Source organism: Lepidochelys kempii, chromosome 2 (assembly GCF_965140265.1).
Source record: "Lepidochelys kempii isolate rLepKem1 chromosome 2, rLepKem1.hap2, whole genome shotgun sequence".
NCBI lineage: Eukaryota > Metazoa > Chordata > Testudines > Cheloniidae > Lepidochelys > Lepidochelys kempii.
Genome location: NC_133257.1, coordinates 122872160 through 122894139, shown reverse-complemented (window position 1 = coordinate 122894139; position 21980 = coordinate 122872160). Strand labels below are relative to the sequence as shown.

Below are 21980 nucleotides of genomic sequence, written 5' to 3'. Positions count from 1 at the left end.
ACTGTACAGTAAATAAAGTTGCTTTTAAGGTACCCACCTAAATCATATTCAGGTTCAGGATGCTCTCTGAACCCAGAAAACCATTTGCTCACTCTTTCCTTAGCTCTGATTTTCCTCCAGAAGGACAGCATCTGACCACTTCTGGGCCCCTGAGGTTCTACAACAGTGGCGCTCAAGAGCTGTACACAAGTTATGCATGGGGCGTACCACTGGCAGCGGAGAGGAGCAGCAGCACTGGCCGCCCCACTGCTCCTCAGGTTTGGTCCCGCCAGTCCTCCAGTGTGACAGGGGAGCTGCAGGGCCAAAACAGAGCAGTGTTGTGAGCCCCCCATGCGTGGAGGCCACAATACTCAGTTTTGGCCCCACAGCCCCTTTGTCACAACAGAGGAGCTACAGGGCCAAATCTGAGTGGGCACACCGGGCAATGGGGCCGCCAACACCACCCCTCCTCACCACCAGCTCCCTCACGGTGGCCTGCCCAGACTTGCCCCACTTCCAGCAGCCCATGGCCCTCTCAGAGATAGGAAGTGATACTACATTTTTCAGGTCAAGCTGGAAGGCAGGGGTTGAGCATTTGGTAGCAAGGTGCAGGTTCAGCAGCTGCTGCAGGGATGGCTCCAAAGGGATTGATCGTGTGTACAATGGGAAACATTTGTTTTGGGGCACTCCATTCTACGAATTCAAACTTTGTATGCTTTGGGATTTTGGTTCACCCTGCTCAGACTGGTGCCTACTACGAAAGCACTGTGTACTCCGTAGAGCACAAACCAAAAGCTCAGGAGACAGGCTGCCAAACTTGCCAGGTTCCTTCTTATGTTATAAAACGTATGGGAGGTCCTAACTCTCTCTTTCCTCCTCCCTCAGCCCGACCCACTACGATAAACCTATTTCTCCACTGACCCCATGCTAATTCTTCCTAGAAAACCCTCTAATCTTTCTTGTAATTCACAAACTCACTACTCTGGCTGCCAAATCTCCCTTACCTACCCTCAGCCCAGTGACAATCATATCACTCTCTCCCAGCTACCCAGCTTTCATGATAAAGAAAGAGGAAGGGGATTATTAGAAACAATTTAGTTTTAGGAATGTTTAGTGTCTGAAGGATCCAGCCCTATGTTTGCTTATCATCCCATCCACGAGGGTCAACTTGTGTCCTATAATATTTTAATGTTAAATATAAATAAAATATAATATAATATAAAAACAGGAATAATTTTAGCATAACCTTTCTCAAGGGACAAAGAAAGGAGTTCCAGGTGGGCAGTTTGAACCGGCTTGTGCATCAGCAGATCAACCAAAAGATTAGCCTGGTATTTAGAACAAAGGCCTTTAAAAGAAATCCTTCTTTTACAAGAAAAGACCTTCTAAAAATCTTTAAAAGAGGCTGTTTGTGTATAAATTCAGCAGTAACCCAAGCAAGTACAGTACATTCTGAAATTCACCATTGTGCCACTGGCCAATCTTTTCACTGGAAGCTAAATTACTGTGTCATAAGCACTGCTTTCCAAACAAGGCAAAAGGATACAAAGAAAAAAGACCTGCGGATGTCATCCAGGTGGAGTTGCCGAAACTGAGTTATATCAGTAGAGCAGGAGAAGTTGAGAACAGCAAGCTGTGAAGATAGCAAGAAGAAATCAATACATGATGTCAGGTGGTTCACTTTGATACTAAGAATATATTTTAGTGGATTCTGTGAGGAATTAACTCACTTTCCCATCAACAAACAGATCCATTTGTGATGAAGCTTGTAAACTTTTCCTATACTTTAATGGGTCTGCCACAAAGATATTGTATAAGTAGAGTGATCATTAATCAAATGAACCCAGCAGAGCTTCTCATGCTGTCTTTGGTAAGAAACAACTCCCCTACCTTTGGTTTACTATTTTGATCTGTTTTCTTTTCCCCTGCCCCAAGTGGTGGTGTTTTTTTAAAAATACATTTTCACTGCCCACAAAAACAGGTAGATAAAGATCTCCTACTATAAAGACTGCAATTATCCTCAAGGTGAGGTATGGTGTGAATGAGGATACTGAAAGATTCTTCAGCTTCTCTACTCTGCTCTGGACATGACACCTCTTGACCCCGGGGAGAAATTGTCTTTAGAGTTTAAGACAGCAATGAACTTCTTTTCATTGGAAAAAGCAAAATCCCATGTGGTGGATCTGAAATACAGACCACATATTGCTTAAAAATAGTCTCACATCAGCAGAGACCTGAGTGGATTCCTAAATGCAGGACTTTTTGGCAGACATTAAAGTGGGGCTCTTGAGGTGTAGTGTAGTACAGTACAGCTGTTCTTGTTTTTGTTTGAAGAAGACTAGAAAAATAAAGTGAAAGAATTCTTCTCACTGAAAGCAAGACAAAGGTCACAAAATGTAAAGGAAAAATGATAACGCTACCGAATCACAGCCTCAAACTTACACATATTCTTTTCATTCATAGTCGATTCATATGGTCTCATAAGCAGAACCCAAACCATGCATCTTTCACATTGTGCTGGGATTTCTACTATTTAAGATTTAAGGAAACAGGCCCATGTGATACATATAAGCCTCACCTTGTTAAGTTATGTAAACAAATGACAACATTCATCATTTGCATTTCTAATACAACATTTATTGATACAAGGCAGAGTATCTGAAGTTTTAAAATTGCATCCCTGCAGGTAAAAAAAAATACAGTAATTGCCAGATCAGCATTTGTGAATGCTTCTGCCTCAATTTTACCCCCTGACTTTTCTCCCTGACTAAGGCATTATTAATCTCTGAAATCTGCTATCCCAGTTTGTAGCTCAACATGGTATCAATATGCCACTGGGTTGACTACATATAAACTACAAAAGCAGTGAAGGCTCAGAACTGTAGCTTCCCCTCTACATAACTCTGGCAAATTCCAAAGCATCCTTGCCATTGATTCTCTATAATTATCATCAATGACTATGGATTCCTGGGAAATAGGGAGGGCATGGTATTATATCTCCTGCCCAGCTCAGAATGGCTGGAGAGCTCTGTAATAGGCATTTTGGTTCTAACCAATTCAAGGGCACAACAGCAGCTTAGACTAAGAGTGGAATCGCGATGTGATCATGGGTTCAGAGCATCACTGACATAATAAATCTCAAAGACAAGGAAATTATATTGATACATAGTGTAAACCCCTTCTGAGGGAAAAATCCAAGAATTTGCTAGCATAAATTCAGTTAGCAGCACCCTGTCTGCCTGATCAGAAATAAAAGACCACACTGATAAGAAAGACAGGCAGGCAGAAATTAAATGACTCTACAGATATTTCCTTTGGGTAATTTCAGAAATCAAATGACTATTTCTTTTCAGCCTCCATCACCAATACTCCTGTGCTAGTCATTTTATTTATTTAGAATTTCCCATCTTTAAAACAGACAGTAACGTTATACTTATCCTGGGAAGGACTTTCACTCCTTATTTTGAATTAGCATTAAACTCAATGGTCCCATCTCTAACCTACAGAATATACTGCTTCAGTCACATTGATTTCCTGTGGTCTTAGAAATAGCTCTAATATGGAATATATCAAATAAAATATTTTATAAATCTCTTTTACATTTTCTTATGAGATGGGCACCTGATATAGGCTTTCCATACTCAAAGAATATGTACTTGAGCTTTGCTACAAACTATTCAACAGAAACTACTAAAGATATTTTTAAGATCTAGTGTGTCTGGAAGAAAAACCATGATGAAACTGAACTACAGCCATCACTGAGCAATCACTTCATACTTTTCTAGTGGAGCAGTTTTTTGATAATAAATCAAGAGTAACTGTCTTGAAATGCTACCTTTGTTTTAAGTGAATCGCCATAGTACTGTAATGCTTCTTTTTCCATGTATATCCAAGCAAACATCAACCCAGACAATACCAGTGGAAAGAGAGCTTCATATCTGAATAAAATGATTAACATAATATTACATATATACATACATACAATCATAAGCATAACGTATTCAATTATACAAATAATGCATGTTCTTTGAGATTGACTCCCTGTTAATCTGAACTATATCATGTCAGAGACCTATAAAATACTTTAATTTTGTCTGAGGGGAATGTGCGGTGGGAATTTAAAGTTGCTGGGGTCGAATGGCTGGAGATCAATCGACGTGCAGTAAGATGGGAGGAAGACGTTAACTTGCTTTGGACAGTTTGTTTTGCAACTTCTATGTTATTATGTTTTTAAATGTATGTCAGGGCTTCAGATGGGCACCCTTTGGTATGGACTTTCTTCAGAAAGAAATTGAAAGAACACAAATAGAAAAACATTTCTCTTCTTTTTAAAGGTTTGGATGGTATCTCTGTTGTTCGCTAAGACTCTAGAATGCTCAAACTGTCTTAAAAGCTACCCTCCACTACCTAGTAACTCTGATCCTTTTTAGGTGCAAGTGAGTTTTTGAGCACCCTGAATTGTTGAGATTCCATCTAGGGGTACAAGGACTATTTCTAACTTCAATCCAGAATTGTTTAGAGGATGTGCCACAACTTTCTCTACACTAGAGAAGGTTTAACCACCGTCCTTTTTATAAGGAGGCATGACATTACACGAACGTTGTTTTTTGCTCCTTTGTTTTGTAGTTGTAGGATTTAGGGCTGTCTACACACAAACTTGCAACAAAATAACAAAAGATGTAAATTAAATCCAATTTAGTTATTTCGGTCCAACTTTGTACGTATACACATCCTACAACCCACTGCCTGAGGGGTGTTGGAGATATAAAGTGCATGTAATCTAAGAGAATTATCAGACATTTTATGTAGTTCATTCAAAAGGTAAAAAATGTGGATTTTACTAGGGAACAAAACTTTCCATCTTTATAAGAACATTCACAGATTTAGTAACTTTTTCACATTCAACACTTAAATGTTTTATTAGAACAAGATGCTCCAAGCTGTAATTAAAAAGGAAGTACCCTGTGCTGAGGAGCAAGTAGGGTGACATCAAAGAGAGAAGTATGCTAAGCAGTCGCTGGAAGAAAAACGTGGGACTCAGTAATGGCACAAACAAGGATGAGGCTGTAACAAACAGAGAACCATATGTCATTAACACAAGAATAAGAGATGTATTATCCTATTTACACTACAAAGACAAAACGTCACACCTTTCAAATATTATGTATGGAGGTTCAATCCAGATCATATTTGCCCTGGTTTGTTTTCTGGAGTTACTTTTGCTAAATAATTTAAGTAATTTATCATTTAAATTATTTAGTTTTTCTTAACATTTACTAAAGTAACTCTGTATTCTCTATCATATTAATTGTTGAAGATATTGTCAAATTTTGAAAATGCTATTGAAAACATTTTATATATGAAATAGTATCAATTTTCAGTGTTGAATGAGCAAAAATTGGAATATTTAAAGAAGCTACTGGTGGCAGATGGGAAACCGTAATGAACAAGCCTCTCCCTTTTTGGGACCTGGGTTAATACCAAAATTATTTCACTAGTGAATCAAGTGACTTTCTTCAACCAAGTGTCGACTTTCAGCTTTGCATCATCACTTGTGGGATTCTACGCGTAAGGCAGGTTCTGAACAGGAAGAAAGAGCAGGGGCACTGCAGGTCAGGACTGCAGTAAGGAAGTGAGCATGGCACCTGCCCTCATTTTGCCCCTCTCATGTGATTACTCCCATTCATGGTTTTACAATGTTAGGAGAGATTCCTTTCCCTACCATGGATGGTACTGAATGATTACTTGGCAGACTATGGTTTTTATCACATCTCTGAAGCATCAAATCAAGTATTATCACTGATGGTGTGACAATGAGAGTCCAGACACTCCCAAGGGGAGAACTAAAAAATTTAAACCCCAGAATAAGTAGTTACACCAACTGACTGAATACGGTATTATTGTATTATAAAACTATACCAAGTAAGGTCTTTTATGAAAAGCTTGTAATTCGCTGAAGTTAACCGTCATTATGAGATCCATATACAGGTTATGGTTATGAATATATGTGTATATATAGGTTTCAGAGTAACAGCCGTGTTAGTCTGTATTCGCAAAAAGAAAAGGAGTACTTGTGGCACCTTTGAGACTAAACAATTTATTTGAGCATGAGCTTTACGAAAGCTCATGCTCAAATAAATTGGTTAGTCTCTAAGGTGCCACAAGTACTCCTTTTCTTTTTGTATATATATAGAAAATTGTAATTGTGGTGCAACTTCAGCATATGTTGACTGAGACAATTGCTAGGCGCTTGAATCCAGTCTTTTCTGGTTGGGGAGGTAGTTCTTCACTACCTACCTCCCCAACCAAAAGAGACTGGATTCAAGTGCCCAGCCATTGTCCAGCCAAAAAAAAAGCGAAACAAATAGGAACAGCTTGAATCTCAAGGCTTGTCTACACTATCTACGCTGACAGAAGGGCGCCTCCCATTGGCTTACGTAATACACCTCCCTGAGAGGCGGCAGCTAGGTCAATGAAATAATTCTTCCGTCAACGTAGTGTTGCCTACAGAGGGACTTAGGTCAGTTTAACTATGCTGCTCAGAGATGTGGATTATTCACAATATTATGGTTCTGCTGAAATAGTCAACACATCTGTAGTACAGGATATGGAAGAATTTTTGTACAATTAGCTTTACTTTTGTCATATAGCCACCCACTCCACAATCATCATCCTCTAGGCACATGAGCAGAAGCAATTTCTAGCATGTCTTACCTTGTAATTCTAATCATCTACCCTCCTCTACCCAACTCGCTTCCAATTTAAAAATATTGTTCTCTCACTTGCTACTGTGGGTAAAATTCACACACAAAAGGGAAAACTAGCTAAGACTCCAGTCCTGCACTGAGATTGGTGCAGGTGGACCCCAATGACTTCAAAGGTTTTCTTCACTGTTGGTGATTTGCCCACACAAAACTCACAACAGAATTGGGGCCTAATTTACAATACAAGATAAACAGGAGAAAGGATGATAGTATTGTAAAATGCTCAAAAGAAAATTGAAAAGAATGAGAAAAGCATGTTTTCCCTAATAATGTTCAGTTGTACTAATCTTAGGTATTACTGTAGACTATTAGGTACATAATGTTCAGACAGAAGCACGATTGTTAAAATTGAAAGTGTCTCTTTAAGATATAGCAATTCCATCAGTATAAAAATGCATACACCATGTAAAACATCAAGTAACCAGATAACAAAGGTCAAAACACTAGTCATAAACAAAGGTTACATTTTTGGTTTTGAGTTTTAGCAGAAAATTGATATCAAGCCTTAAATGGGATATATTTACTTCTGAAACAAATCCCTACATTCCTAGATTACTATAGTCGTGGATAAAGATAATTTTTGAGTCAGCCTCTACAGAACATCTACAAATGCCTAAAATCCATTGGGAGATTACTACAGAGATTACTTTTATAACAGAAAGACTGATGGTTTCATGTTACTATATTTCACAGTATCAATAAGTACAACTGCTTATGGTAATCATAGGTTCTTAATGTTAGGATCATATGAAAATCCACAGAGTTCTATGCTGTTTGCTCCTTTAATAATGATATTAAGGCTTTAACAGATGTTTAACATATACTACTATCAGACCACAAATATTTTCTGAGGCAGTTTTGAACAGTTCTACCACACACTCACGGATGCACCCAATTGTCTTTGCTGTTATGTTTCAGTAAAAATTGAAACCACAGCTGATGCAAATAATTTTCCTGAAACGACATTGTACCACTTTGCTTTAACTGTTTTGCATGTATACTGTCTTAGATTGCTTTTCCCTGGCTACAAGTATAAAAAAAAATAACTGTAATTAATTTTTAAAAAAGGCATACAGAGCTCTGCAAAACTTTCATAAATAAAAATTACTTATAACTCAAGGTTTTCCAGATTTCATTATGAACTTAAACATGAGCCATTTTTGTAGAACATTTTATTGTTTCATATTTCCCAGAGAAAATGTAACCAATTTTTAAAATAAAAACAGGCCTAGATTTTGAGCAAGAATTACTTTTGAGCTACATAAATTTAAAGTATGGTGTTGTCAAAATTAGTTATAAAATGAAATTTAAAAGACTGTGCAAAATTACATGAAAAAAGTTAGTGCAAAGATCATGGGAAAAAAATCTCTTCTCCTTTTCCTGAAAGTTATCTGTAAACTGGATCTAGATAGAAGGTCTCCTTACCTAGTGTTGTCCAACTAATGATTTGATTAATTACAGGCAGTCCCTGCTTATGATGAAGACTGTTGTGGGTACTGTTCACAACATATGTTGAAAGTGCTATGTTCAGCATCTAAAAGGAAAAAAAAAAATCAGACTAATAAAAACAGACAGTTAATCTGGTTAATCTAGTTTAGTTCTCCTAAACTAAATGAAGACTATGTAAACTGTTGTTTCACACTTGCATAACTGCCTCGCCTAGATCAAACCGAATCATTATAAGAAAAGGGAGGAGGGAGCGTATGAGAGCAAGATAGATTTAAATATGAAATATTAAAATAAAGATTTATAACAGAGGTACCTTTTGTGTTCTTATCTTTATAGATCCGAGAAGTACTTACAGTGGATCATCAAGCAAGAGTATTTAGCACATTGTTTTATACTCTGTTCTAATGAGTCCTTAACGTTTGTCCTTACCTCTGCCCTATAAATCTTGGGCTTTCATTCTAATTACAGAAAAAATGGCTCTACTTATCTCTTGCATTCAAAGTCTACTAAGCCATCAGTTTCCCCTGTTGACATTTAGTTTTAGTTGGGTGTATATAAAAAGCTATAAAAGTGGATGGAGGAGTCCTGCCGTGCTGAAGGTGGGATTCATTTTTAATCTACTCCCCCCAAGCACCACCAGCAAACATCAGGATGGGAAATGCAAAGAGAGAAGGAACTACTAGGATACAAGAGGTTAATTTCTTGAACTGTCTATTCTTTAAAGATTGGTGTCCTTTGATTTGCTGTCAGATAGCTATAAAATAACACAAGAAAATTCCTCTATGACCTAACTAAAGATGGCTGTCTTACTTTGGAGCAAGACAACAATGAACCAAAGAAATCATTCCAACTAGAATTTCATTTATTATTATATAGTAGCAATATTGTGGTAGTGCTAAAAGGCAAAATCAGGTTCAGCAACACAGTGCTAGGCGTTTTACAAACAATATGAGATTTAAATGATATTAAGACAAGTGAAAGAGAGACAGGTGACCAGACAGCAAGTGTGAAAAATCGGGACATGGGGGGTGGAAGGTAAAAGGAGGTAGAAGAAATATAAGGAGGTATAAGAAAAAAACAAAAATCAGGATTGTCCCTATAAAATTGGGACATCTGGTCACCCTAAAGAGAGATGCTAATTATTAGGCCACAGTATTGCTTATTGTTCCTTGCCGTATGTACTCTTTGAATATCTGCCATTCACAAGCCATACACAGTGACATCTAGTGGTAATTGCAAAAATTTCATGCTTCATAATAGGGAATTTTTATGCCCTGATTTTCATAAGTGCAGAACATCTGCAGGACCTATTTACTTTCATCATGTTTAAATCAGGCCATAAGAGTATACAAGAGATATTTCTGCATACATCTGTACCGGCTAGTAATAAGTGGTAGACCTCAAAAGGCTCAGAGGATCATCTCAGTCAAGCATCCATACATTGGAAAACATTTGCAGGATTTAGAGCAGCTTGATAACCTCCCTTCCCTTTAATATTCTTCTTGGAAAATAATTTTGTGCCCTAGGGATCTGGCTGCCTTTCAGCTATGCCCTACTCACTGGTGAAATCAAATCATACCCACTAAGGGATAATCCCCAGAGAGTACACTTCACACCTCTATAGTGACCTGAGCAAGTGAGTAAACCTGCCAAAATGGTGTCAAAGTGGCATCAAAGCTTCTGGGAATACCTAATTCTGGAGACAAAAGAGTTCAGGCTCGTTGCAGCTTTCATTTAAAAAAAAAAAAAAGTTTCCCGCACTTGTGAAGACAACTTTGAAAATGTAAACCCAGAGCTAGAGTTGAAAAGCTTGTCCTTGATTATTCCTAAAGCTCACAGGTTATTCATGATCCCAGCCCCTACAGCTGCTCAGGGCTGGCCTTTGGGGTCTGTGAAAAACACAGCCACAGATCTCAGCTTCTGAGAGGATACCAGACCAATTCAGGGGTAAAGAAGTTAGTACCTGAGCTACTACTATTGGTGCCCCTCCCAGTCAGCAACTGAGGCAGTTTGTCTGCTAAGCAACCAACATGATCTATAGCCACAAGGAAAGAGAATGGTGCAAAAGAAAGCATGGAGTAAGCCTAAGACTGGTAGCTAAGAATTCCTGTGTTCTAAGCCAGCATTGACAATGACTTCTATTGTGGCCTTAATCAAGTCACAGTCTTCGTTAATTTCCCCATCTGTAAAATGATAATAATAAATAGTTTACCCTTTTCACAAGGAATGTGATACCTTCACATCCACATGAAAATCAGGTCTCTTAGGAGCCATAACTGAGCCCCATGTTAGTAACAAATGGACAAAACAGCTTCCTGTACTACACTGGCTTCTGTATACAAATCTGCTGTGACACCTCTGTGATTAATTTAAACTAATGTGCACTCCAGTTAGAGAATTTTAAGAGATTCAGTAAACACTGTATAGTTGGCAAACAATAAGCATCCCACATTTTTTCCCATTCCTGAAGTCTTATGATTATCGATTTTTTAAACACAAAACCGTATTAAAAAAAGACAATAATCTCTATATTGAACAAAGTGCAACTAAAAATGAAATTTATGGTCTAACACCATCAACAGCAAACCCTTGTTTGCAGTTTTTATCCTTATAGGGAGTAATTAGTACTTTATAGCTCAAATGAACAGTGAATTGTGTCAAGCTGGAGAATTAGGTCTAAAACTGAAGTCAATCCAGGAATAGGGCTCAGGAGTCGAACAAAGGGTCTATCTTTGAGAATTATCCTGCTGCCAGAAGGGAAGGAGTGGGCTGACAGCAAGGATGCTGCTGGAGATAAATACATGCTGTCACTGTTTTTACCTACCCTGAGACTCCTGCTGCCAGATTGCAGAAAAGCTGATAGCAGCTTCCCCCAGTGAACCTATTGACATAGGTGGCACCAAGCCTCCACATGGATCTTTCCTGCTGAAGTAGAGAAGTGGGCCACCAAGGCCTGTCTGCCACCCCACCACTCCAAAGATCCTAGCTGACAAAAGGTCGAGCAGTTCACCAGTGGACTCCTTATCCCTCAAAAATCCATGCTGTTTGCAGGCATGGAAGGCTACAAGTGCCTAAGCTCACAGCACCTCAAAAATCTACATGGTAAGGGAAGAAATGTGCCATAAGACAAAGCCAGACTGCAGGGTCCTATATCAAAGTGCCAACCTAAACAGAGGAAGGGAAATGGTCACAGTGGCAGCATCTGCAGTAAACAGTGGACTAAGAAGATAGGATGTACTGGAATGGGAAACGAGTGGGAAGATATTTGAATCTCCAGCCCCCACCTTAATAAAGAAGGCTGATCCCCTAAGATTTCTTCAGTCTGCGCACTCTCTACCCAAATGCCATAATTCATGAAAGTATACAAGAATCATGAAGTTCCAAAACTCATCCACTAAGGCTGGTTATCCTTCTGACAAAGAAAGGGCAACTAACCGGATGTAACAAGTCTTGATCCTCTCCAGATATGTTACCTCAGCTTTCAAGATGCTAGTCCTGATCCACTTGGGCAAGTCAGTTCTATGACATACTGTAATGATTGGTTCCTATGTAGAAAAGCTTTAAAGGTCCTACAGAAGTATAGATTATGCTCAATCTTTCATTTGGGTTATGGCACACACTGGGAGGGAAGACATCCTCATTCAGATGAAATTTCAAAACAACCTGCAGCAGTAAGTTCAAGCAAATAAAAAGATCTGCCATGCCCTTGTGGAGAGCATTATTGGGTTCCTGGCATGAAAGAGCAGTTGTCTTAACCAAATGACAGGCAGAAGTAATCACCACAAGAAATTATAAGTCAGTTGAAGTCAAAAGACTCAAAATGGGGTGCACATAGCCTCTAGCTCCTGTTCTTCCAGCAAAACTGTCACCTAAGAGAAAGAGGCAAAGGATGAGTGACAGGATTTAGGGCACCCAGACTAGGAAAACAGGACCAGGAGAGGAGAAGCCGTCGTCTGACAGATCCACCTGAACAGAAGCAGGAACATGCTCCAAGAAGCTGGAAGCTACTATTGAGCTTGTACAGTTTGGAGACGATATAGGAAGAGGTACTTTGGAGCCCAGAGTGACGGAGGTGTGTCTTCAAGATTCTGTGCAGAGGGGTGAACAGGTAAAGCTGTTTCTCATGTTCCAGGAACACTAGCAGTCTTCTGAAATCCTTTTTCCTTTTGAGCGCCTACAGCTTCATATCAACTAATACATTTTTAACAATGAAGAAAGATTTGTGAAAGTCTGTGCGAGGCCTCTGCAATTTACTTTTCCAAATCCAAATCTGAATTAATCTCTCCTTTCTCACACTCTGAGGAAGAATGAAGGGATGAGAACCATGGACTTGGTCCCTCCTCCCTTTGGAGAGAGACTGGGGAGATTTTGAAGTAAGATCTAATGGAGACTACTGATTAGTTATCAATGAAAGGAAGGAACCACTACTCAAGGGGCGACTTGGGGAGCTCCTGAAGGTCTTCACTGAACAACCAGACAAAAGTTGCTGATGCAATCAAGTGTTCTGGGAGTGAGTAGAATTTCCTGAATTCTCTTATCTGGCTCACACGTGGTCTGGCGTTTTCTTTCCCTTCTAACTCCAGGTCCACTTGTATACAGGATCCTCCACTAGCCCAAATGAACTACCCTATAAGGCGGCATTTCCAGTGACTGGGGTATTACAGCACTTGTTTTGAGACATGCCACTGAGCGATTCACTGCCTGCCAAATGACAGTTATGAGAATTTTAAATGTTTAAATGTGGAACTACAAAAAGTAGCCCTAGATATTCACACACTTCTTTTCATGGCATTGAGCCAAAGAGGCAAAAAATGTTACCTTTGTACACATAAGCACCACATATTTTAAAGAGGCATTTTAGGCACCTGATTTTTTGGTGTTTTTTAATCTGTACTGTTCAGTCTTCAAGCTTAACTCCATGATGTACTGAACGCATTGTTTAAGTCAGTAAGGAATTTCAACAACTTAAAATCATTCATAAGGCTTAAAAAAAACTATTAGAACTTAAGTCGGGGGTGGGGTGGGGGACAAATGCTGTAACAGGTTTAAAATGAAGACAACAGATGCGCAAAATTTCAAAATCCTTCCTGTAATTTATAATTAACATATATTGTGAAAGAAATACCCACCAATTTCAGAAAGCCATAGGTATTTCTCAACTTTGCCATGATAAAAGAAATGGTTTTAACCAGCAGAAAAGAACTAGATTACAGATTCATGCTATTCTTCAAGTTGAAGTCAGAAATCAAAAAAGATAAACCCGTAGGACCATACTGTGTCCTTGGATCAGCGAATGGAGTTTACACAAAGGTCACTGGAAGTTACACATGTGGATTGAGGGTAAGACATTGACCTTGAAGAGGAAGGCATATAAACGTGTGCACGTATCTATACACACGCATCAATACACATATACAGAGAATGAGTATCTGATACTGCAAACATTACTTTTTTATTTATGGTAGTAAGTACTTTTAAATATGGTAGTCAATTGGATAACTCCTGATAATAAACAGAACCTCTTGATGCAGTTTGCAGAACTGGGTCCTTAGACAGTACATACAAATATACATATAAAAATTATTTTGCAACATTCAAATGTATTGTACATACAAATATACATATAAAAATTATTTTGCAACATTCAAATGTATTGAAAATTAGCAACTGACCTGAAAAAGGAGTATTGTCAGATCTTTCTTAGGCACATATTTATTTCTGCTTTTACAAAGAGATGCCAGGGAGAAGGAAGAGATCAGGAGAATCACCAAACCTGCTACTGTTCTGTTAAACAAACAAACCAAACAATTATTAAAATGTCCCTCTTTATAAAATTCTCATAAGAATGATTTTCCCATAGGATTTTTCTCACAGGAATGAAACTAGTCATGTTACAAAATTGCAGCTAGAAACATTCAGAAAGCATCTACAACCCATCTTTGGGAAACCAGACCTAAGGGGTTAAAATTAATGATGTGACAGATGTTTTTTGAAGGCTTGTCATCCATAAACATTCACTGTGGCCTTCTTTTTTCTCTATCCTAGGTCTTTGTTTTGTTTGTGTGTCTTGTTCATCATTCTTCGCTTTCTTTGAACTACTTTCTTTGCAAGTCTAGGAGTTGAATTACAAAGATCTGTGATTTAAAGTAATTTGCTTCAAGGTTTTTTGGGTCACATTAAGAAATTGCATTTAAATGATAATATAAATTAGTGGTAATACAACAGTCTGATTCTGATAGAAAGAATGTCACTATTTTCTTTTCTTAAAAGATGGTTTCAACTCACTTGAATAGAATAATCTAAGTTTTGTTTTATTTTACTGTTATAAAAATGAATGAAAATTAAAAGAGCTTGACTGACAACAGTGACAACTGAAGTTCTCCATTTAGTCATAAATGTAGTTAAGTTTAACATCCTTGTAAGGGGCAAAATACCAAAGAAACCCACCACAGTAGTATTTAACTTCCAAAAGGGGAATGATGAAAAAATGAGGGGGCTAGTTAAATAGAAATTAAAAGGAACAGTCTCAAGAGTGAAATGCCTGCAAGTTGAATGGAAACTTTTAAAAATCATCATAATAAAGGCTCAAACTATATGTACATCCCAAATGAAAAAAAAAAAAAACAGTAAGAGGACTAAAAAACCCATCACCATGGATAAACAAATACCACCACAGCTAAACAACAGAGTAAAAGAGGCAGTCAGAGGCAAAAAAAGACATCCTTTAAAAATTGGAAGTCAAATCCTACTGAAGAAAATAGAAAGGAGCATGAACACTGGCAAGTCAAATGTAAAAGTATATTTAGTCAGGCCAAAAAAAAAAAAAAAAAGGATTTGAAGAGCAACAAGAAAAAGACACAAAATCTAACAGCAAAATTTTAAGTACATCAGAAGTAGGAAGCCTGCCAAACCATCAGTGGGGCCACTGGACGATCAAGGTGCTACAGGAGTACTCAATGAGGACAAGGCCATTGTGGAGAAGCTAAATGAAGTCTTTGCATTGGTGTTCACAGCAGAGGATGTGAGGAAGTTTCCCACACCTGAGCCATTCGTTTTAGGTGGCAAATTTGAGGAACTGTCCCAGATTGAGGTGTAAATAGAGGAGGTTTTGGAACACAGTGATAAATTAAACAGTAGTAAATCACCAGGAAACACCCAAGAGTTCTGAAGGAATCAGTTAGGAAACAGCAGAACTTACAACTGTAGTATATAACCTATTTCTTAAATCAGCTTAAGTCAGACTGGTGGATGGCTAATGTGACACCAATATTTAAAAAAGGCTCCAGGGCTGATCCTGGAAATTACAGGCCAGTAAGACTAATTTCAGTAACAGGCAAATTGGTTGAAACTATAGTAAAGAATAGAATTATCAGACACATAGATGAACATGATAGAAAACCGCTTTTGTAAGTGGAAATCATGCCTCACCAATCTACTAGAATTCTTTGAAGGAGGGGGTCAACAAATGTGTCGAAGGGTGATTCAGTAGGTAGAGTGTACTTGGACTTTCAGAAAGCCTTTGACAAGGTCCCCAGCAAAGGCAAAGTAAGCAATTATGGGATAAGGGGGATGGGGCCACAGAACTGCCATCATGTAATGACTTTCAGGTATTGATAATAAACAATATTGAAATTACACGAGGGCTACCTAGTTTGAGTTTTCAAATTACTGAAGGAAACTTGATCTTGGATTTAGGGCTGCAGTGATCCTAGCCTTAGAACACGTGCATTTTGCTCACAGAAGTGGATCTCACCGAAGCTCTGGTTTATTTATCTTTGTAGTTTCTCTTTCATTCCTTCCCTTAGCTTCATGTGCTCCCAGATGCCACATATAATTTTCAAAATCCAAAAAACCCAAGACAACATTTAGACAAGCACAAAACATTTCAGAGCTGTAAAGAAGAACTGGAGTAGGGGGACCAAAAGGGTACCCAGCAAGTGCCAGTTGCATTAGGGATCACTTGCAATGAAAAAGCAGGGAGAGAAGAAAACCGGAGTGACTGGAGGAGCAGAGTAGTGGATACAATCCAATGTGCATTTAAAAAAAAAAAGAATGAACTGGACTGGATTGGAGGAAATGTATGCTTACATATGCAGCCAAAAGATGCTAATAAGGAGTGAAAAATCCTCATAGATATTCCTAAAATGCCTACCACAATGCCAAAAGTTGAGTGGGTGGGCAGTAGATGGGGGAGGGTTGGATCAAAAATCTGGTAGGATGGACTAAAACTGAATGAGCAGTGTTGGAATTACGTTTGGGAAAAGCATCAATACCTCTGAAAATATTTAGGATCATAGCTCTTCCCCCACCTTCCAAACATCATGCTGCTTATCCAGGTATCAGAGCTCTAACAGCATCTCTTACTCAAGCACAGTGACATCATGCTAAGATGACTCCACTAGGCACAATGTGTCGAGCAGGGAAAGAAGTGTTGTGTCAAGTTCAAATCAAGCATTTTCTTTCTCTGCATTAAGTTCTATACTACATCTAACCAAACCATGCTGGGCCAATCAGTGGGACTGGCAAGTAGACTGGTGAGAGGAGATGCCTGCAAGATTAAGTGGTAGTTGGCAATGAGAATGGAGTGGATGATGGAGACAGAAGTGCACAAGAAAAAACTGCCAATGGCACAGTGGGGGAAGAGACAAAGGAAAGAAGAGGAGGAAACGAACAATATGGGAAGGAGAAGCCAAAGAGAGAATCAAGGAGGAAAGGAAATAGGAAAACAAAGAAAAGCTAGATACACAGACTAAAAGAGAAAAAAAAAATCCATCCCATTAATGTGAGTACTTCATTAGCTACAGACTTTTATTCAATGACAAATTACTTAAAATTAGATATGGGAATTAAAAAAGATAATGTCAAAACAAATTGGTTTTGGATAAATGCTTTTTCAAGTTTGTCAATGCTATTTACCATGTTTGCACCCAAATGAATATCCTCCTTTAATTAATTCCTGTATTTTCACATACTAGTTGCACTTTTTATTAAGTGAGAAAAGCTTCTCTCTACATGAAATTACAGAACACTGCTAAGCAAATGGATGTATCTTTCTTTGAAATAATGCAGGAAAATTAAAAGTCTATTCTCATTCACATTAATGAATAACTAAGGCATCTATGATCACATTGTTTAAATTCAATATCTGCCTCAGCTGGTTTTCAATAATACAGTGGTTCACCTATGACAAAACTCAGCCTAAATTTGTGAATATTAAATGGAAAAATAAAGAGCTTTAATCAAAAAAATGTTCTTACACCAGAGAAATATTAGGCTCTCTTCCTACAACAGGCATCAAGGGAAACATTGCCAAGAGTAAACATAATAGAGTCCAGCTCAATGTTGTTACCTAAAACAAAGAAACAAACAACAGCATCTTTGGAAATCATGCCTGCAGACAAAATTGACTATACAAAGAAAACATTTCTGTATTTGCTATACTGAGCTAATAATATATCATTTGACCCTGATTCAGGGAAGCATTTAAATAATTTCTAAAGTCCTATTGAAATCAAGAGGAAAATAAAGTAAAAGTGTGTTTAAGTGCTTTCTTGAATTGGGGCCTTTGAATGCATCCGATGAAGTGAGCTGTAGCTCACGAAAGCTTATGCTCAGATAAATTGGTTAGTCTCTAAGGTGCCACAAGTACTCCTTTTCTTTTTGAGCTAACTTGTTACTCAGAAAACTGGGTTTATCTATAACTTTATGGAAATGAGTGAAACGCAAGATGAGATCCCAATAAAACTAATATGATCACAGATGTTCTACACAGGTTTGCCGTCCCACGCCAATGGGGGCTGCGGGAAGCGGTGCAGGCCTGGCCGCCACGTCCTGCAGGCCCCATTGGCCTGGAGCGGCAAACCATGGCCAGTGGGAGCTGCAATCAGCTGAACTTGCAGACGCTGCAGGTAAACAAACCATCCCAGCCCGCCAGCGGCTTTCCCTAACGTGCCAAAGGTTGCCGATAGCTGTTCTACACTATAACTACTCAGAAGAACAAGTAATCATTAATGGTCTTAAATACAATTAAAAATTATGAACAGTCAAATAGAAAGCTGCCACCTGGACAGTTTTATAATGCAGAGCAAGACTCAGGAATCTCTCTCATTTGAATACAAGAGAAAACAAGGATTTTTCAGGTTGTCATAATACATTTTAAAATTTGCAGTGTTTCTTGGATTAAAAAGGTTTCTGAATAAAGTAACAGTGATGGCGGACATCGAAAGCTGCAGCTTTCCCATGCATTCAAGTGGAAACTGTGCCACCTGACTCCCACCCTACAGCACCAGACTAGAGTTTTTGCTGGGAAACATTAGCACAATGGCAGCTTCAGAGGTTAGACGAGGCACACTGTTTGGTTACCGAGTTAGTGAAACAGCAACAGATTATTATAATAGCTATTTTAAACATTAATTTTCAAGAAATATTTGTATTTATTAAATAGCTACATGGCTACAGTATTGTGGCTAATCATTGTAAGCTTCCTCTAAAGACCTCAATGTTTATAAAACTGTTACATTTTAGTAAAATATCTGTGCATGTTTCGTGACTATTTTCGTGGGATTTTATCCCAAGCACTTATAATTATTACATCATAGAATACAACAACTGAACACTGGTAACACTGAAGCTAGCCTGAAAACAGGATGGCAGCATGCCACAGCTAACTGGGACACTAGACTTCAGCAGAAAACTTGGATTTCCCAACCAATTTGTTGGCCCATTACGGTAACTACCAAAAGCAGTGCAGATACACTACAGTCAAGATAAGCTTTCAGTCAAGTGTCATGGCAGCACTGGTCGGTCAGCACCCTTACTGCTTGGCCTATAAAACTGTAACGTCAATAGATCTGGGAAACGTGGCATTATCTTGCCCTGCTTGATGTCAGCCATTATAGTGATAACAGGAAGTGCATTACAGGAACAAGAATTAGGAGACCACAGTCCAAAAGAGGAGACCAACCATTTACTAAAAGGTAACCAACTACCAATCAATTTAATGCCTTTTGGCAAAGCATTACTGTACCTTTGCTTGAGCCCACAGTCGTGTGATCAATGGCCAGCCAGCAAAGGCAATGAGACCAACAGTAAGTGTAGAGCGGTAGAAAAAGCTGAAAACCTAGTAAAAAATTTCAATAAGAAAATGAAAAACAAAACTCTAATAAAAGCAACATTTCCTCAAGCAAATAAAAAGCTAGCAATGAGGTCCTTTATAAATACATAGTAATTAAGTACTTACTAATATTTCAATTCCCAGAGCACCAGCTCCTAAGAATCCAATAGACTGACCCAGAGGAAATACCAAGAGCAATGACACAAGGTCTTGAATAACTCTGAATCTGTTTAGGAAGATAGCACAGGATAATCATTATCTTTAGTTAAACAAATTAGACAGGATCACTGCCATAAATTAGGAGTTTTAAGAGTGTAAGTGCTCAGAAGCAGCCCTCATTTTTTTAACTTTACACACTATTTTAAAACCATCAGAACTACCTTCATCTGTATAGACTACAGAGCTTAAGAATATTTACATTAAGTTCAGCATCCACTGAAACTGACAACAAAATTCAAGAGTGTTGACAAAAAAATATACCTGGTTAGCTTTATTAGTGTCTAGTTAAACAGGTCATTACTAAAAGCCAACAGGAGCTTGTCCAGTTTTCTTTGAATAATACAAAAAGCCATGATGTCAGGCAGGTAACGGCAACCGCAAACTTACAAATATTTCCATAATCAAGAGCATTTTTTCAGCATAGGCCAGAACCATCAACCAATTTTGCAGAATTAGAGCCTGATTCTGAATGGTGCTGGTGTTCAGCACATTGGAGGATCGGACTTAGTTTGAAAATCACTGAAAATTTTTTTGTCCAACTTATGAAATCAGTTTCTACAAATTCCTCTCCAACACATCAGAAACTTGCTCCAGAGGCAATACTCTAGAGGCAGCTTCTCCCACACCCTGCAATGTTATTTTGTTTTTGAGAGTGTAAGACCATTTTTACTGGTCGAAAAAATTTCCAAGTAGAAGAGGTATCTACTAGAAGGGCCAAATATAGCTGTCAGTTTGGAAACCCCACTCCAACTGCTAGGGAGAGATAAACAAGAATGTCCTAGAATGTCCTGGAAAATGAATACTTCATAAAAGGAAGAAAAACATTTCTCAACGATTTTGCATAATTTGATTGTCAACAAAGGGAGGGGGCGTAGAAGAGGAGCGAGAGGAGTTTATGAAACAGCTTGATTCTTTACTTACTCTTTCACAACTGCATACCATACTGGTACCGGTAACAGACAATATATGTAATATGTCCATGGACAGGTTTGAATCAGCAGGAAAAAAGCTATTAATACTCCAGTAGCTGCAAAACCATACAAGAGGAGAACAGTAGATGCCTGAAATGCAAATGATTTCTATAAACATTCCTGAAACAATACTCTAACATTTCAAACTCCAGAATACTATTTCCCAGTTATCTGATGTACAGTACATTAAATACTATTCCAAGAAAGCAGCTACACTAATGTACAAGGCAGCTCATCAGCTCAATGTATACTGTTTCCAGGCAGAAAAATATTTAGGAGTGGCATTTAGACATGTAGGGCTAAATTTTCAAGCAAAAGGACTTACAGTAAAGTGCGCGTGAAAAAAATGAGTGTGCACAAACTGGTACATACAACACTGATCTGTGCATGCACAACGTACTTAATTATCGAAGGGAGTTACAATTACTCAATATTTTGGAAAATAAGGACACTTCTATTTAGGTGTCTAAATATGCATTTAGAAAAATAAATTTTAGCACCCAAGTTTGCATAACAGTTACTATGTCCAAAGGTTTCAACGTAAAATTCCATGTGAACATTTGTTTCTTTTGTGTAAGAAATTAGTAGGAGAAAAAACTTCAGTTATCGAACTGGAATAAAATTCTTTAATTGCTATTGAAAAATCCAACACTCTTTTCAGGAACTATGAACTGATTCTCCACAGCCTTTTCTTATGTGAGTAAGGTTTTGCTGTGTAAGGCAGGTCTGCAAGAAGAGGCTTCAAGTTTGCATTTATTTGTTGAAATTAATTTATTTGATATTAATCCTCTTTTTTCTAAACCTTTTTGGATTTTGATGTTCATACAAGAAATCAAGGGACATGGCTATTTTTATTTGTATTGTGAAAGCTACTAGAAGCCCTAGCCCCATTGCGCTAGCAACTGCAGAAACTCATCACAAAAAAGATGAGCCCTGCCCCGAAGAGCTTAAAATCTAAGTATAAGACTATAGACAAGAGGTAGCTATAGGTAACTATTGTTTAAAAGCTTCTACACACAGCTAGCCCTGTTAATGATTTAAAAACAATTGGGCTTTGCCAAAGAATTTATAACCTAAAGAGAATATTCCTTTTAGTATGTAAGAGAGAATGCAGATTGTTCTATCGTGCTTATTTATTGCTGAATAAAGTGCCTGTATGAAAGAGGAATTTCAGAAAATATAAAACTCTGATGTACACTTAGAAATGGATGAAATTTTCTAAACTGGTAGGTTACACTTAAAATAGCACTAGTGTACATCATCACTTCTATGTCTACAAAGAAGAACATTAAATAAGCATTTTCCTTTCTTGTCACAGCTTTTATTTACACTGATTCAGGAACCACTCAGTGTAGTCTGGGAACATTCTGATATTTGAAAGCTTAAAGTTTTATTAAATATTTTTGTTCTGAAGCCCATTACAACTTGACATAACATGCAAAAGCCTTAGGATCCAAGGGCAGTCTTTGGTACATTATATGCTGA

At 38.1% G+C, this 21980-nt stretch overlaps 1 protein-coding gene across 9 annotated transcripts in view; it reads right to left on the bottom strand.

Annotated features, from left to right (window-relative positions):
• PIGN (phosphatidylinositol glycan anchor biosynthesis class N) overlaps window positions 1–21980 on the bottom strand; it is a 169830-nt gene that overhangs the window by 38616 nt on the left and 109234 nt on the right. For all 9 annotated transcript variants that reach the window (XR_012157360.1, XM_073332239.1, XM_073332240.1 and 6 more), the window contains 9 exons: window positions 20446–20585; window positions 19432–19531; window positions 19219–19311; window positions 17450–17541; window positions 13865–13976; window positions 8169–8277; window positions 4941–5043; window positions 3815–3917; window positions 1526–1612 (listed from right to left, as the gene is read on the bottom strand). Coding sequence is in view for 8 of the 9 variants with exons in the window: in XM_073332239.1 (XP_073188340.1) it covers window positions 1526–1612; window positions 3815–3917; window positions 4941–5043; window positions 8169–8277; window positions 13865–13976; window positions 17450–17541; window positions 19219–19311; window positions 19432–19531; window positions 20446–20585 (939 nt within the window). In the remaining variant the exon portion in view is untranslated. The remainder of the gene's footprint in view (window positions 1–1525; window positions 1613–3814; window positions 3918–4940; window positions 5044–8168; window positions 8278–13864; window positions 13977–17449; window positions 17542–19218; window positions 19312–19431; window positions 19532–20445; window positions 20586–21980) is intronic.